The sequence below is a fragment of the Ammospiza caudacuta genome, chromosome 11, assembly GCF_027887145.1.
Source record: "Ammospiza caudacuta isolate bAmmCau1 chromosome 11, bAmmCau1.pri, whole genome shotgun sequence".
In the NCBI taxonomy this organism is placed as follows: domain Eukaryota; kingdom Metazoa; phylum Chordata; class Aves; order Passeriformes; family Passerellidae; genus Ammospiza; species Ammospiza caudacuta.
In genome coordinates this window covers 23139552-23155829 of record NC_080603.1, presented here as the reverse complement: position 1 = coordinate 23155829, position 16278 = coordinate 23139552, and the positions used below count along the sequence as shown (strand labels likewise).

Sequence of the window (16278 nt, the reverse complement as noted above, 5' to 3'; positions counted from 1 at the left end):
GGGACATTTTTATATGTGTGTTTAACAGCCCTGCAGGGTACATGGTGCCAGTTTTCACAAGGTGGGTACTTCAAGCTGGTAAGTGCAATAAACAGAGATGTCAGTGCCACTCCAGTGCAATTACATGCTCTCATTTTTATTGTTTCAGGTTTATCCCAATTTATAGGGGACCAAGTCACACATACAAGATACAGAGGCTGACAGAATCCACCTGTTACTCGTTCAGAATACAGGCAGTCAATGATGCTGGGGAGGGACCTTTCTCAGAAATCTGTACCTTCTGCACAACTAAGTCACTCCCACCTGCAATCAAAGGTATGTAGTATGGTTTTTTAATGTGTAAGTAACTTGTAACTATTTATGTAATTGGTAAGTATGAGGGGAGGTTGTAAGGGTTACCATAAGTGTGTAATAACACTTGTGAGGAACCAGTTTGTGCTGACTATAGGTTTCTCTTGAGTTGTGAAGTTACTTGTGGGAAGTTACTTGTGGGAAGCTAAATTACCACCCAAAAAAAAATCACACAAGCAACATAAAGGTTATGTCCCTGTTGTAATAAAAAACTGTTCAAATGCTGCTGCTATCAATAATGTTTACCAGGGGATTGCCCTGGATTACCACAGCATTTATACAAGGGATCTAACAGCTGTAGTGTGTGTGTGTACCCACCAACTTAAGCTTTAGTAAAGTTCAATTTTTTTTGTTATGTATCTGATATCCAGTGTAGACCTTCAGGGTTTATTTTTCCTTTAATGTATAAAATTAATTATGATATTTCACATATAGAACATTAGACTTCGAACTCAGCATGTGTTCCACTAGGTGAGCTAAAGGCCTAATTAAATGAAGTTTTATAATGAAATGTCTTTTACTGTGTGTAAATTTTGTCCTAAGTAATTATGCTCCTGAGGAGGAGGAGGAAGGAAGGAAGGAAGGAGGGAAGGAGCAAAAGTAAAGCCCACAGTGAAAGATGTTTCATTATAAACCTTCATGTAATTAGGCCTTTTGTTCTAGGCCTAATTAGTCCTTCTTTGGCCTGTTACAAGGGCAGTGGGTTTGCTCTATGGGCTGTCAGATCAGCTGAGCTGGAATCAAATGCACCTTTTCTCCTGGGTGCTGAAGGCTTCCCTGTCAAGCCCTGTGATTTTTGGAGAGAAACGACAACTGTCAGTTTGTCAGAGAGGTTTTGTTTGGTTCTCTGCATTTAAAATCCAGCTTTGGTGATTTTGACACCTTTTGTAAGCAAATATTTGTAGAGGGGAGAACACTGCTGGGGGTGCCTTTCCCTGCTAAGTCAGTCACCCCCAGGCAGAAAACACTCTCCAGCAAAAAACTCCTGTGTGATTGAGGTGAGGATGCTTAGCCAGGGGTGATTTATCCTGATGCACACCTTCACACAGGTGTGAGATGTGCTGCCCAGCCAAGGGAAGGGAGCGCCTGTGGCATGACCCAGGATGTCACTGTAGTCAACACTTGCATTTTGTTGGCTATAAATCCATTTTATTCAGTTCACCTCACCCAGGTGTTTTGACCTCCCAGTCTGCCTGTTGAGTTCCTGTTAAGTGTGACTCATCCCCTGGGCTGAGTTTCAAGCTGAGAATCAATGGTGCAAATACCAGGGTCGTGTGTGGGCTGGGACCTTGGGTACCTGACAGAGCACTGGCTGTGACAGAGAAAAGGACATGACAAAGCTGTGCTGGTGAGCACTGCTGAGGGGAGGTGATGCCATGGGGAGGACTGGTCTGATGCCACATGACAGTGTTGATTCCCTTCTGTGCTCAGAGAAATACCAAGGAATTTATGTGATAAACTTAATTTTGCTTTTTATCTAGCAGAAGAAAGTGTGCGTTCTCCTATAAGGTCTCCTAATTACTCTCTTAGTGATGCCAACCCTAGAATAGCTTTGTTGTTAATGGCAGTGTTTTGTAAGTGTCAGACAAAAATCTTCATGTATTGAAGTGAGAGATGGAAGGAGAAGGAAACATAATTGAGATTGTTGTCAGCTAAGATAAAGGCGTTTATTATCAGTCTCTCAACACTAGCAGATGTGCAGAGAGAAGTAAATGGATATTGATTACATTTGGGCCTTCATGATTCAAGTGTTCCTCTTGGGAAGTAACAGATCAGTCTAAAATTTGTGTAATGTATGCAGCAGCATTTGTTTCTTTGGTAGACCCTCCTGTTGTCTGTTTTTGTGGGGTTGGGGATCTGGATTGCCTTTAACAAGCTCATGTCCTTGCACGTGCACGTGTTAACCACCTCATACAAGTGCTCAGCACTTGTTTCTCCCAGCTTTTTTTTTTTTTTTTTTGGCATTGTGCTTGCTGGCTCTGCCTGATCAAGAGGTTGGTGAACCCTGGATGCTGTTGCAGTTTTCTTCGTGCCTCCCAGTGGCAGATGCTTTGTTGTACATAAAAATGTGCTGCCCGTCTGTGCTCTGCTAGACTGAGCTGTGAGCTTGCCCTGGGTCAAGGCACAGCATCCCTTGGCTTTCAGCTGCTGAGAGAGCCCCTGCCAAGGACAGCAGCCTTGGAACAGCTGACAAATTGAATTTCTCTGGAGTTCTAGTGAGAGCACTAGTCTTAAGTCTGGCTAGAAATAGCAGCTCTGATCAAGTGGGTGTCAGGCTCAGATTTATATTCAAGTCCAAGTCTTGAAAAGTATGCCTGTCCTTTTGCTTCCCCGGCTGGACTTCATATATAATACAGAAGATTCTTTAGCTTCTCTTCTCACATTCCTTCTCCTGTTTTTCCTGAATGAAATATTTGATATTATTTCTCTCTTTCAATGGCATGTAGCAAGGGAGGGATGCACAGGCATCTCCACTGGCACAGGTGTTTGCTCAGAACTTCACAGAATTGCTGCTTTTATGAATACCTGTGCAGTTTGTGCCTTGGCTTCTGCTTTGAAAAGATCAGTGCACAGCACTGCAATTAAGTTTTTAAAGTTTTCTCTAAATCCATTCCTCCTTTGTAGCAGCTCACGGGGCTGACTGGTAAGAGGTGCTCCAGCCTTTTTAAAATGTTCTGGTATATATTACAGTGCTCATAAAATAAGATTTTGGTGCAGTCTTTATATTAAACATTAACACATTTCATTTCATTGTAGCCCCTCGAGTGACACAGCTGGGAGGAAACTCCTGTGAGGTTACCTGGGAAATGGTCCCACCCATGAAGGGAGATCCTGTTGGTTATGTTCTGCAGGTACTGGTTGGAAGAGAATCTGAATACAAGCAGGTAGGGAAATGGTCTGGATTTAATATTGTTAAATTGATGGCATAATGGAAATGGTTTTGAAAATCCACTGTGCTGTTTCTTTGTAGTGTATTGAATTACACCCTATGGTGATGTGTCAGGTGCACTTTGGTAAAGGCTGAGTCAAAATTAAGAGCTGTAATGGGCTGTTTTCTCCCCTAAGGGAGTATATAGAACATCATTATTTTATTGGAGTGATTTGTGTTCTTTCTGTGGTTAATCACTATTTTTAACTGTACTAACCTTTAAAAAGTTACAATTCTGTCCACCCATGCTTGCTTCTGAGCTGGCTGCTCTTAACCATTATCTGGAGGTGAGATGAAGTCAGAAGATGACTCTTTCTAAGCCAGTTCCAAGACTGTCCATCAAGGTTTTCAGTCAAGTACACCTCAAGTGATTTGTTCATCTATCTCATTCCCCTCTGAGGTTTTGATGCACATGTAACTGCTGTGTATCCTTTCTGTCACTGTGGAAATATAGGCAGTGAAGTACAGCTGATCCTTCTTTTCTTTGTCTGGATTAGACATCACAAGTGGATACTTCCCCAGAGCCCCTGAAACAGAACAGCTCATTCACAGTTGGATCTTTTATTTCATCTATCACACCTCTGGCTGTGTGATTTGCAGTGCACTTCATCTGTGTGCTCTCTTTTTCCTGTGCTTCCTTTCGTTGTCATGCAGATTCCAAATAAATCCAAATTAGGGAAATGAGATATACTATGCTAATTAGAGTCTTTTGCTGTGCTAATTAAACTCTTAAAAATACGTGTAAGTTAGTGCTTTCTTTTCAGGTGTGTCTCTGTTCCTCTTCAGGCTGTTCTTGGGTGCTGCTGTGAGCTAATGAATTATCAAAAACAACACAAAGCATGCAGGACAATTCATGGGGACAGTAAAGAGAAGACTAATGATTGTTTTTGTCAGGAAACATTTCTGGTGCTGGTGTAGGTAATGAAACCCTTGTGCACTGTGTTGTGTTGGCCTCACAATGTCAGTGGCAAGTGGAAAAGTGGAACCATTTTGCTGTTCCCTGACGTACAGAGAGGCTTTGGTGTCACCTCCAGGTACAGCTTCAGTGAATGTATCCCCAGTGTTTAAAATGTTCTGGAGTCCTTGGGGAGAGCTGGGCACAGCTTCATGTTCCTGGCACATAAGTGATGGCTTCATCTGCACAGTTCAGAACTTGTGGTGTGAAAAAAACAGCTGTGAAGGAAATAAAAAATACTTTCAGAGTCTTCTTACGTTGAAGGTCTTCATTTCTCATGAGGCACAGCCTGAGGAGGGGTTTTTGTGTGAGTTGTCAGCAGTAACTGCTGGAGGAGATTCCTGGCTGGGATGCTCCAGGTGACACTGGGACTTTTTGGCTGATAACCAGCCATGGGACAGAGGGAGACTTCCAATGTTTCACCTTTGCCCATCAAGGTGTTTTTCCTCCATCAGGACTGTGGGTGGTGTCTCAGCACTGGGTGTCCCTGAGCTGCAGTGGCTGCATGCTCTGAGCTCCTGTAATGTGCACAGAAGATAAAATACAGAAACACATTTCAGTGATTTTCTGGCTAATACATTTCACCTCTGCTTTGATGTGCCTGTGATCACCTTCGTTACAGTTATTATTTAACTGCAAAGTACTGGCACCAATATGTTCATTAATGTTAGTGATATGTTATTACCTTTGAAGTGCAAGTCCTAAATTTATTTTTAAATATGTTTAGTTCCCTGCAAGTGACAAATATATTTTGCATGTGCATCTAAAGGGGTATATTATCCAGAAACATTTTGCAAATTGTTTTGAAGGGTGGCACCAATGAAATATACTCTAGATTTTCAGGCATTCACGGAATGCAGCATCAGCCACTGATATGCTTTTGGGTAAATCTGTCCTTTCACTCTAGACTGTCACACTGAGCTGTCTCCCTGCCCTGCACCCCAGTGTTTGCAGCCCTCTACAGCCCAAAAGCTGCTGATTTTCCACCATTTGATCTAGCAGAGGTGATATGAAAGTACTCAAAACCTCTTTTCCAGACTGGGAGTATAGCCATCCCTGCCCTCCTCTGGGAGAATATTTTGTAAATATTTCTCTGCTGAGAGTTGCCTGAAGAACTGGATTTGCTGGAGCTAAACAGAGAACATTTTAGCTCCCTGGAGAGTGTATTTTTAAAAATGCTACATACTCCTTTCCTTGTTTCTCACACAGTGTGTTCCTTTTTGTGTCTTTGTGTGCTTTATCTTTACAGATAATTTTTAAAAAGCAATGCCATGGGACAGTTCTTTTTAGGAAATCAAATCTTCCTTGTTTATGAATCAGGATGTAAGCCACAGGAGATTCCAGGAATCAGTGGCCTGGATTTGTTTTTCTATTTCTTGCACTTCTGTCCAGCACAGCTCACTCAGGCAGAATTTATCTCCAAAGTGTATTAAATTGTCTCTGTGTTCGCATAGCTTTAATGTGGATTTAGGGGAGTGGGCTGGAGCAGGAGCTGCAGTTTGGGATAACAGCTGGAATGCCCAGCATCCTAAGGTTTGGTTCCCAGTTGAGCTGCTCTGGGGATGGAATCACCCAGGAACCAAATCCTCTTAAGAGCTGACAATGGGAAGTGAGAACTGAACTTTTTAAAGCTTCTTTATCCTTAAATTGTTTGCTGCTGAAGCAAAATGTTCTACCTTTGAAATTTCCAAGAATTTGCAGGCAGCAGTGTTTCATCAGCTTCTGCCACGTCTCCTCTGAGAAAAAAACTGTCTCCAAATGCTTTCCAAAAGAAAAAACAGTGTTGGTAGGATACACTGGGTGTGTGAAAATCCCCTAGCAATTCTCAGGTCTGCACTGAGAGGTGGGTGCCTGGGGCCTCACCAAGCTCTCACTTTAATTATTGGTTTTTTATTTTGATTAGATTGTGTAGACAAACACAGAGACATTCTGAAACACTTTAGTGAACTGATAATTTCTGTAAAGCTTAGTCAGCCAAAGATTTGGTTTCCTTCTCTATTTCCAATAAGTCAAAGGCACTTACGCTGGTTGTGTGTCAGAATATGACAGAATTACACAGGACCTGTTGGCATTTAGCTTTATAACCCAAACCATTCTCTGATTCTGTCTTTTTATCAGTATACAAAATAGCCTTTTATTAACTATTAAAGACATTGGCCATTGCATCAGGGTGCAGCAGCCAGGTGAGGTTACCTTGCACTTTCCAGTGTGTTTCTTATAGGGCAATTATGGCTGTCAGTGTTATTGTTTGGAAAACAGGGAGATAGGGTTGGAATTATTTAATGAGATCAGTGAAATTGAGAAATCCTTGCCTGCAGGAATTCTCTGTCTCTCTAGCTCCATCAGTAGGATCAAATACCATAAGAGTCTTCAGCAGCAGTTTATTACTTGTGATGATATTTCCATTGAGAGAGCCAAGCAAAAAGCTCATCACATTTTTATTGTATTCTGAAGTGTCCAAACCAAAAAGCTGTTCTAGGAACTGAAAGGGATAAATTGGATGGGCACTTCACTTTGGCTTGTTGGCCACCAGAGCATAATGTGCTACATATAAAATAATATTGCTGCTTCATAGAGTTATATTTGATTTCACATTTGTTTGGCAGATTTAAAGACTTTATTCATAGTTGTCAAGGGTTTTTTCTGTTGTGTATGTGAGATCCACTCACATATAGCAGTGTTCACAACCAAATGTGTTTGTGCTGGGGGTATCCTGCCACAGCTCTGAGGTGCTGCTGCAGAGGGTACAGAGGCTGCTCTCAGGAGTGGGTGACAATTTAACAATTGTTTACCTGTTACTGATAGGTAGGTCCACTCAGGTAAATACCAGACCACTGAAAGCAGAACAATTTCCATAACCATCCTAGTGCTACTACAGGAGATGTTTTGTCTTTGTCATTGGTGAATATTAATGCATGTACTCTTATCTACTTTCAACAATTTTTCAAACTTCCCTTACAGATACACTCTTCTCTCACTTGGCTGTCTGGCTTTTTATGAGAAGTGCTGTTGAATAGCTGGCTTGAGTGAACTTGGCCATCTGTACTTGTTAGACTGTGATGAAGATAGAGGTCTTTGATTTAGCCAAGCCTGGCCTCCAGTTACACTGGTATTCACCACCCTGACAGAACAAAACAAGTAAAAATCCCAGGGTTTTTTTAAACTGGACAGGATTTTTTTCAGTGCAAAGACAGGTTGTATATATGGAATTGCTAGTATCTCTTAATTTTAATTTATGAAGCTTAGATTGTAAATTTTTTAAATTAAATATCATTATTTGGATTTTTAATTTTGGTTCAGAAGTGGTCATGTTGGTTGCAAAAGTTGGTTTGTGGCAAAGGCAGGTAGAGCTTTTCTGGCTATATGTTTTAAATGAAATTATTAATTACAGCAGCACCAGAAAGCAAATCTTGCTGACAGTTATTTTGTGAGGGCTTGGAGTTGCCCTGACTCAGAATCTAAAGAAATGGGAGCTAGGTGGAAGAATCCTGACAGTCTTGTGGGACGACAGATTTGCCCACACCAGGTGGGTATTAGAAATGGAATTGCCATTGGAGAGCAGGGTGGCAGAGGTGTTCTTGGGACGGGGACTGCTTTGCAAACAGATGTTTCAACCCTCACGTCACTTCTGTGGCCTGCCACAGCACTTTCAGTTTTGTTTTCCCTGCAATTACTGTAACCCAGTGACTCACTCCTCATTGGCATTGGGAAGACAAACACTAGAGGAAGGGCAGCTGTGCATGGCTGTGGTGGCCATTCACAGGGTTTGTGGGATGAATTTGTTGTAGTCCTGTCACTTGACCTGGAGGGAACTTCCTGCAAATGCTGAGCAATACTTGAGCAAGGCAATGTTTATTTAAATGTTGTTTCTTGATCTGTGCCTCAGGCCCAAGAAACATGAGCCAGTTAGAGGACTTAGTCTGGAAACCCAGACTTGCCATCATTCAAACTGCATTTGGAAAAGCTGTGAAAGCTGAAAAGAAAAGGAGAAGACAAAGAAAAGGAGCACCTTAATCTTTTTGTCACAGACCTCAAAAAAATCAGCAACTGACTGTTTAACCAAGGGATGAGTCTCAGGGGCCAGCAGGGCAGGAAAGCTGGGAAGCTTGGGAGCTCTTCAAGTGGTCTTTAGCTGAGCAGGTTTCTTCTCTTTCCTCCTTATTTCTAACTCCACAGTAACACACAGGAAATCCTCTAAGGGCTTGGGACTAGTTTCCCACTTGCTCCCCTTGTCTAAGATGAGTTCTTGCCTCTGGGAGAGCAGAGATGCTCTCAGCCTTCTGTTCCCACAGCCAAGAGAAGGGAAATGCTAAATGAGCCGACGAAGAAGCATCTGAAGTTCAGGATGTTTTCCCAGCAGACACAGGCACTCTGAGACACTTCTTTCATTTCATAAAATACCAGTCTCAACAACCCTCCATTATATAAATTATTTGTTTTCAGAGTTTGTGAACATTTCCAGTGGGTTTTTTTCCACTTAAGTCACAAAATTGTCTCAGATACTCAGTTTTTTCTCTCCTTTCTGATACTGTGACTTGTGCTCTGAGTCATGTGGTATCTACATTTGATTAACATAAATAGGTGATGGGTTTGGATTAGTAAACAACCAAATAGAATGCAATCAAAAGAAATTTTTCACACCTTAATAATATTTTATTATTTCCACAGTCCTGAAAGTGCAATTTCTGGTAAGACTGCTGTTTCTTGAGAGAAATGTGAGGGGAAAATACATAAAAATTACATTTGTAAGCAATTTTACAACTACACATTGAATGATTTCCAATAACTCGTTTGCAGATTTTCTTCCTTTTGAGGCCAGACAGGGTAATTATGTCCCAGACATCTTTTAGGCATCCAGTCACACTTTCAGAGTGCAGAAGTACGTTTGTAGCTTTTATCACGCCCACAGAAGATGAGTGTGTGCTATCATTGCTGCTGAGTGATGTGTTTGTTGTCTGTCCTGTGTTGAGACTTGTTGAGAAGTCCTCCACCTGCCTCTATTTTTCTGAAGTCTGTGTTGACCCAGTGAGTTCCTTCCTTTGAGAATTGTTTCCTTTAGAGACTTGATGCCTGGAGAGGCTACCTAGAACAGAGGCCGGGCAGAGTTAGAGAATTAAATAGGTATTTATTAAAGGCCTTCAGCAGATGGACCTTGGGCAGTGCAAAAGCCCCATGGAGGCCTCACCCAAGATGGACAATGGTCATGAGTTTCTCAGACAGATCTAAGTTTGATCTCTTTGCATATCAGAGGCTAATTGTCCTTCAGGTAATGAAGTCACATTTCCCCAGTTTATTCCCCCAGAATTCATTTTTGTTTATATTCTATTGTATATATTTGGGTGGTTGTTTATATTGTTAAATCTACATTTATATTTTGCTATTATATTATTTCATGTTTTATTATTATTATATTATATTAGTTTATATTACATTTGTTTATGTTATATTATTATATTGATATGCTATTATATTAATATTATATTAGTTTATATTAGTTTATATTATATATTATATATTTTTATTTGGGGTTTGTTTATATTATTAAATTTATATTATTATATTTCTATAGTAGTTTATATTATATTAGTTTATATTGTATTATGTTATATTTGTTTATATTATATATTATATTAATTTTTCGGGGCCTGAGGCTGCAATGGCAACCTTGGTTCTGAGGCCTGGAAGGATTGTTTTGTTTGCTCAAACTGTGGGGAGAGCTTACTAATACTCTATATGAAGTTCAGAGTTATTCACTAATGCAGGAATCAATTCACTAGTACAGGATCTGAAAAATGTAAAAGCTGAAGTTGTAAGGCCTCAGACTAAGGCCTCACACTGAGGCCTTCATGGCAAACTCCTCGCACGCCCGCGCGTCGCCGCGCTGTTTGCTGTGGGCTGGGGTTGTGTCTGACGGCGCCGCCTGCTTTGTTTTTCAGGTGTACAAGGGAGAAGAAACCACATTCCACATCTCAGGCCTTCAGGTGAACACAGACTATCGTTTCCGCGTGTGCGCCTGCCGCCGCTGCCTGGAGCCGTGGCAGGAGCTGAGCGGCCCCTTCAGCCCGTCGGCGGCGTTCGCGCTGCAGCGCGGGGCCCTGGAGCTGCCGGGCGGGCCGGGCGCCGAGGCCAAGGCCAAGGCCGCCGTGCCCACGGACGAGCAGTTCGCCGCCCTCATCGTGCTCGGCTTCGCCAGCCTCTCCATCATCTTCGCCTGTATATTACAGTACTTCTTTATGAAGTAGGCAATCCAACCGGAGTTTAAAGTACAGATTTAACTAATGCTACGCATTATAATCCACACATTTATTCAGATATTCCTCCTTTTTTTTTTCCCCTCCTTTTTTTTTTTTGTTTTGAAATCCTTCGTTCTACCATGCGTTTTATATACCGCTCTTGTTTTATACAGTTAAAGATAAATCAGTGTTTTGATGCACCTTTTTGAAATTCAGAACTAGGAAGTGGTCAAACTGGAGAAACAAGCAAACTAGATACCAAAAGCAAGATTTCTTTTTGTTTTTCCTTCGCGATTTCAAAATTGTCAACAATTTGCCTTTTCGACGTTGGTTTGGCTTTTTTCACTGAAGTTCATGCAGTCTCTTATTTTATCTTACTATTTAGGAAATTTTAATAATGAGTCACTTTTTTAGTCTCTTCTTTTTCCTTCTAAACCTTAGTCACAAGTATGTATAGTGGTAAGACTAGAATACAGTGTTAGTCAAGTACCAGTTTTTCCTTGAACAGTATTAGCAATGTTGCCTACAAATTATTCACTACATTTGCCCCAGTTTTTCAAGGTAAAACCTAAGTTTTTATTTTAACTGTTTAGTGCATTTAAATTGGAACAACATCCTGCAGTTGAAAAAGGTTTTTAGTTGCCTGGTTTTTTTACAGTTACAAACACTATAAACTGCCTGTATAAGAAATCAAATAACCAAACTACGTATAAATTATGAAGCATTATAGATCTTTTTTTTACCATTCTGATTCCTAGCAGTAATTTTAAGTAAGAGGGCATTGTGCAATAGTTAGTTATTCCCATGTTCAGCTATTTAAAAGCTGCTTTAACTTGTCTGTTTGTCACTGTATATAACTATTCCTAATCTAATACTAGATATTATTCTATTACGTTCAGCCTGATTTATATGATTCGAGCTGGTGACAGCTTATTGCCTCTACTGAATTAGGTGAGATTTACACTCAATGGAAGCAAACTTTACTGTCAGTTGATCTTTTTTTTTATTATTAATATTATTGTTATTTTTTGGAGGGGAGTCTATTTTATGGAACTTTTTGGAGGTATCAGAAATCACATCTGTTTGTTTTAAATGCCTTAGAAGGGTGTCTATGCTGTTCTTACCACGGGGCTGACTGAAATAACTTGGTACCTGGCAAAAGTGAGATGAGAGTCCTGCAGAGGAATGGTCCCTGCTCTGGTGGCAGTGTCCCCCTCCTGCCTGCCCCTTCCCAGACACATTTTAATCCATCGAGACACTAGGTTTTTTAACTCTTGAGTCATGGGGTTATTTATATTAAGACAACATTGTGTGAGTACCTCAGGGACATAAATGAGCTGGAGGTGCAAATAGATTCCAAAAGGGTGCAACAGACACAGTGTATTTCCCTGCCTCTTGTTTTTGTATATTTTTGCTACTTGATTTTGCTTTTGTCCTATCTTTTTTTGTGCTCTGTCTCCATCGTCTAAGATTCAGTGTCCTGTACTAGCATAATATTCCCTTAACCAAAGTAATGGGGAAAAAAAACAACATTATTTTTGTTTTTAGGTTTATTTATACTATATACTGCATACAGTACTTTAAATACCAATTACAGTGCAATCTTTTTATTTATTGTAAAAAAATAAAAAATAAAAAGTGTACTTATGTACTAATCTAATCCCCCTCTCCACCCTCCCCATAGCATGTTACATTTGTCTGTTTTATACTGTTGTACTTTAGGTCAACTTTTTACCTGGCAGCATTCCTAGTATTATTAATCTTCTTGCATTTTCTTGTGTTTTTGAAGATGGGAGCATCTAGTACATTAAATGCCAAAAAAACCCCATTATCAGTGATTCAAACGTTTACATGTATCCAAAAACAAAATCATCTCTGGAAAGAAAGTGCTAAGATCAATGAATTATTCTGTGTGCCTCTCTAGATGTAGCAAATATTAGAAATGTTCTGTATTTTGTTATTGACTATAATTAGTTTGATTTAGCCTTGCAAACTAATGGCATTGAGCTAAATATATATATTTTTTTGTTTTTTGCCAAAGTCATGGCTTGTCAAATTTATTTACATCTTATTTAAATTTATTTGTGATATGAAACTCTGTGACCTTGCATCTGTATTTTGTGAGCAAAAAGTATACAGCTGTTTTCATTGGAGGGGAGAAGAGTGTATTTTTTAAAAAGATGAAAAGACCGCTAGTTTGGAAAAACCCAGAAATTTGAATAGATTGCCTCTTTTTATTTTTGGTATATTGTTTGAGCAGTGCTGCTATGAAATCCAAGCTTGACACCTTTTTTTAAAGAAAAAGACAAAAACTGCTTTAATAAAGAAAAGGAACAAAACCCCAACGTGCTCTAGATCAGCCATTTTGAGAGTTTGAAATGCGAGTGCTACTAGAAGCAGTGAGCAGAGCGGAGGGGAGAGCAGTCAGTCACACTTTTCAGTGCATCTCTGTCACTGCTGATCTGTTGGGTCCCCTGTGACCTCACCAAGCCAGTCCAAGCCTGAGCTTTTGGGAGATGCTGCTGGAGCAGCTGGGACAGACCCGGTGAATTTGGCATTTTCGGCCTCTATCTCCTGCCTTAGTGATCTGATGTCACCCGTGTGTCAGTGACAAAGGTCACTGGTGTCACACCCTCCTGCTCTGAGGGATGTTGTCCCTGACCCAGCACTGCTGGTGATGCCTTGACCCTTCCCAAACCCCCTCGTGGCCCTGGTGCAGCAGTGGCAGGGGTTGGATCCAGCCCCAGGGCGCTCTGCTCTCACAGAAATCACCACCACCAACAAAGGTAGAATGGAACACTAAGTATTTAATACCCTTAAGGAAGGAGAGAGATGTTTTTATATTGTTCTGCCTTTTTCTTTATGAACTTGAAGTGTTTTCTAATCCTGTTTGTTGGCTCCAGTAGCTCAGTATTCAGTGTCACGATTGAGAAGTGCCCTAATTGAATGTGTATGAACCTTATCCTTGCACAGTTCTTTAAATTGAAAAAGAAAAATAAAATGTTTTTACCTCACTATGGGAACATACATTCCAAGCTTTTCAACTTTAAAAAGAAAAATAATCAGAAGTTTTTCTTGTATTGTAAATTTTAGACTATTTCATATGCATTATATTAAAACTGCCATATCAATTTTAATGTATAGATTTTGCAAATACTACACTATGTATGTAAGACTTAACTGTATCTGTAGTGTATATGTAATATATTTATGCCCAATAAATGTTTTAATTCTTTCTGTTTTAATTGTTTATTTTAATTGAACACAGCCCTTTGGGTCGATGTGGCCCCTTCTGGCAGGTCAGTGCTGTTGTGCATCCTGAATCAAGGGTGGGAGCCCTGAATTTACCTCAGCATGTTTCTGCTCTGTAATTGGAGTGATTTTTGTGGTTTTTGAAGAGTAAGTTGGTAGTAATAATCTGAAAGTCAGGTGTTCTAATGACTTCTTTTAAATAGCTTGCATGGAAAAGTAAGGATTTATATTTATAGAAACATACCTAGGTTTGTTCTTGCTGAGTAATTAAACTCTTGAAATACTAGAACTTTTAACTTACTAATTACATGCAATGAATTCAATTCTTCATCACGATGAAATAATCTAGTATGCATACATGTTTCTTGTCAAACACATTAATGTTAATTTGTTAATTTTTTTTCAAGTCACGGCATAAATACAATTGATTTGTTTGCTTTTTTAATTACTGCAGTTTACAACAAGAGTGGGGTTTTCCTAGGGGAATACTTTCTTCACTTGATTGCTCAGCTTTTTTATTTAAGCAGTGCTTGCCAAGGCAGTCTCTTTAACAAAATCTTTTAAATATGTCTACAAAATAGTAATCAGCACTTTGACATCTGAGGAGATCTTTTATTTTCAGTGCTCCCTGGTTGATTGCCAGGGGTGTCTGCAGAGATGCTGGAGGGCAGTGGGAGCCCATGGGAGAGAAGCAGGATTTAAACATTTGCTATTGGAGTTCTGGATGTTACCTTGTGCTGTTATCACCCTCAGGTGTTTGCAGAGGTGCTGGGTGCCTTTCCCACACCCGGGCTGTGCAGAGCTGGGTAAGTAGCACTGAATTTACCACGGATTTTGTTTGGTGAGGAAGCACAGAGCGGGTTATACGCGGGCTTGGCTGATGCTGTATTTACCAGCAGCTCTTTGCTGCTGGCAAGAGAAGTATCAACTTTGAAAAGTTCTGTGAGAGAGCAGAGGCTGGTATTTGTGTGTTTTGGGTGTTTCAGTGGTGGCCCACAGCAGCGGGCTGTGGCACGGTGTGAGCAGTGCCAGGTGTGCCCGGCACCTCGCGGTCCCCGGGCTGGCGCTGCCGTTTCTATGGCAGCGGCGATTCTCTCCTCGCAGTAATCACAGAGCTGCTCAAAAACCAACGCCTGGAATTTGTTTTGCTCCTCACTTCAGCCTCTCCTGCCGGCTCAGAGCACGTCTGGTGTGGTGCAGGGGAGCTGGGCCCCGCTGGAAGGGGGGTTCCTCTGAGGAACCGGGGGGTCACAGCCACGTGTGGCACGAGCTGAGCCACGCGCTCCCCAGAGGAGTTGGGACAAACAGGGCCTGGAGTGACACCAGCCCCTGCTGTTCACCTCCTGTGGAGCTTCTCCACAGACTCACTGTGTCTTTGAATTTTGGGAGATGCTCAAATCCAGTGTGATATTTAAAAAAAGCTGAAGGGGGTGGGTCATAGTGCCAGTGCTGTGCCGGAGGATCGAGGCTCTCCTGCCTGTCCCTCCCATCCTGAAGCACCAATGAGGAATTTAAAATCCTCCTGAAAGTTAAATACTTGGGCTGGAAGCAGATGATCATTAAAGCCCCTTCCAACCCAAACCATTCTGTGATTCCATGCTATGAATTTATGGCCTGTGGACATGGAGTGGTTCTTCTCCACATTAATGACATTTACATCAACAGGATGGTTCTGTTAGACCTGTCTGGCAGCCAAAGGTGTCAGAGACAAGAAGAAATTTGTGTGGTAGTATGAAGTATAAATTATATTTCCTCTGCAAATCCTTTTCTAGAATTATTGCAGAGTTCATGATGTATTGTCATTTATTGATGTGATGTAGAATTACATTCTCTGTCCTTAACCTGGCCTGGAGTAAAGATGCAAATGTTATCTTTATTTTTCTCAGAAGTAAGTAGAGATGAATATGGACATTTTGTTTCACTGTTTTTATGGCTGAGCAGAAAAGCCAGCTGAGATCCCTTGAAAGGGCTATTTTATTGGTAGTACTTTCTGAACAATTACATTTTTGCTCTTGACAATTGCTCTTACAATGCCCAGTTTCTTGGCTCAGTGAAATAAAAAGAAGCTTCACACAGTGGGTTAGCCTGGGATCTGCTGTTATCTAAGTGAATGTGCTGTTATTGGTTTGAGTAGTTACATTTTCTGCACTAATTGGTGGCATAGATGGTCTTGCATGCAATCAAAGCTATTTTTAGGTCTCCTGACATGGTTAATAAATAACTGCTTGGGTCAGTGTGCTCAGTGGATGTCACTTCTTAATAATTTTATTAGCTCATCTCTCTCACTTGCTGTCATATGAAAGCTATTACTCTCTACAAATAAAATGGAGCAAACAGTAGGGATGCAGAAGTCTTGTGAGGATTAACTTGTGAACAGAGTCGAGAAATTTACCCTAATCCAATGCAAATATTGTCTTCTTTAATTTCTAGCCCAAATGCCCTTCTTTTCCTTAAATTGTGAGCTGGTGGTGCTGTCCTGGGCTCAGGGGTGTGCAGCACTGGTGATGTTGGTGTTCCCTGGCTGCACTGGGCAGGATGCACTGGCTGCAGCTCATCAG

General features: G+C 40.9%; 1 protein-coding gene across 1 annotated transcript in view; it reads left to right on the top strand.

Moving 5' to 3' along the window:
• The window catches only part of FNDC3B (fibronectin type III domain containing 3B), a 187696-nt gene extending 173983 nt beyond the window's left edge, over positions 1 to 13713 (top strand). The window contains exons 24-26 of the mRNA XM_058811847.1: positions 149 to 315; positions 3109 to 3236; positions 10172 to 13713. Coding sequence (XP_058667830.1) covers positions 149 to 315; positions 3109 to 3236; positions 10172 to 10477 — 601 coding nt within the window. The 3' untranslated portion in view covers positions 10478 to 13713. The remainder of the gene's footprint in view (positions 1 to 148; positions 316 to 3108; positions 3237 to 10171) is intronic.
• The last annotated feature ends 2565 nt before the right edge of the window (positions 13714 to 16278 follow it).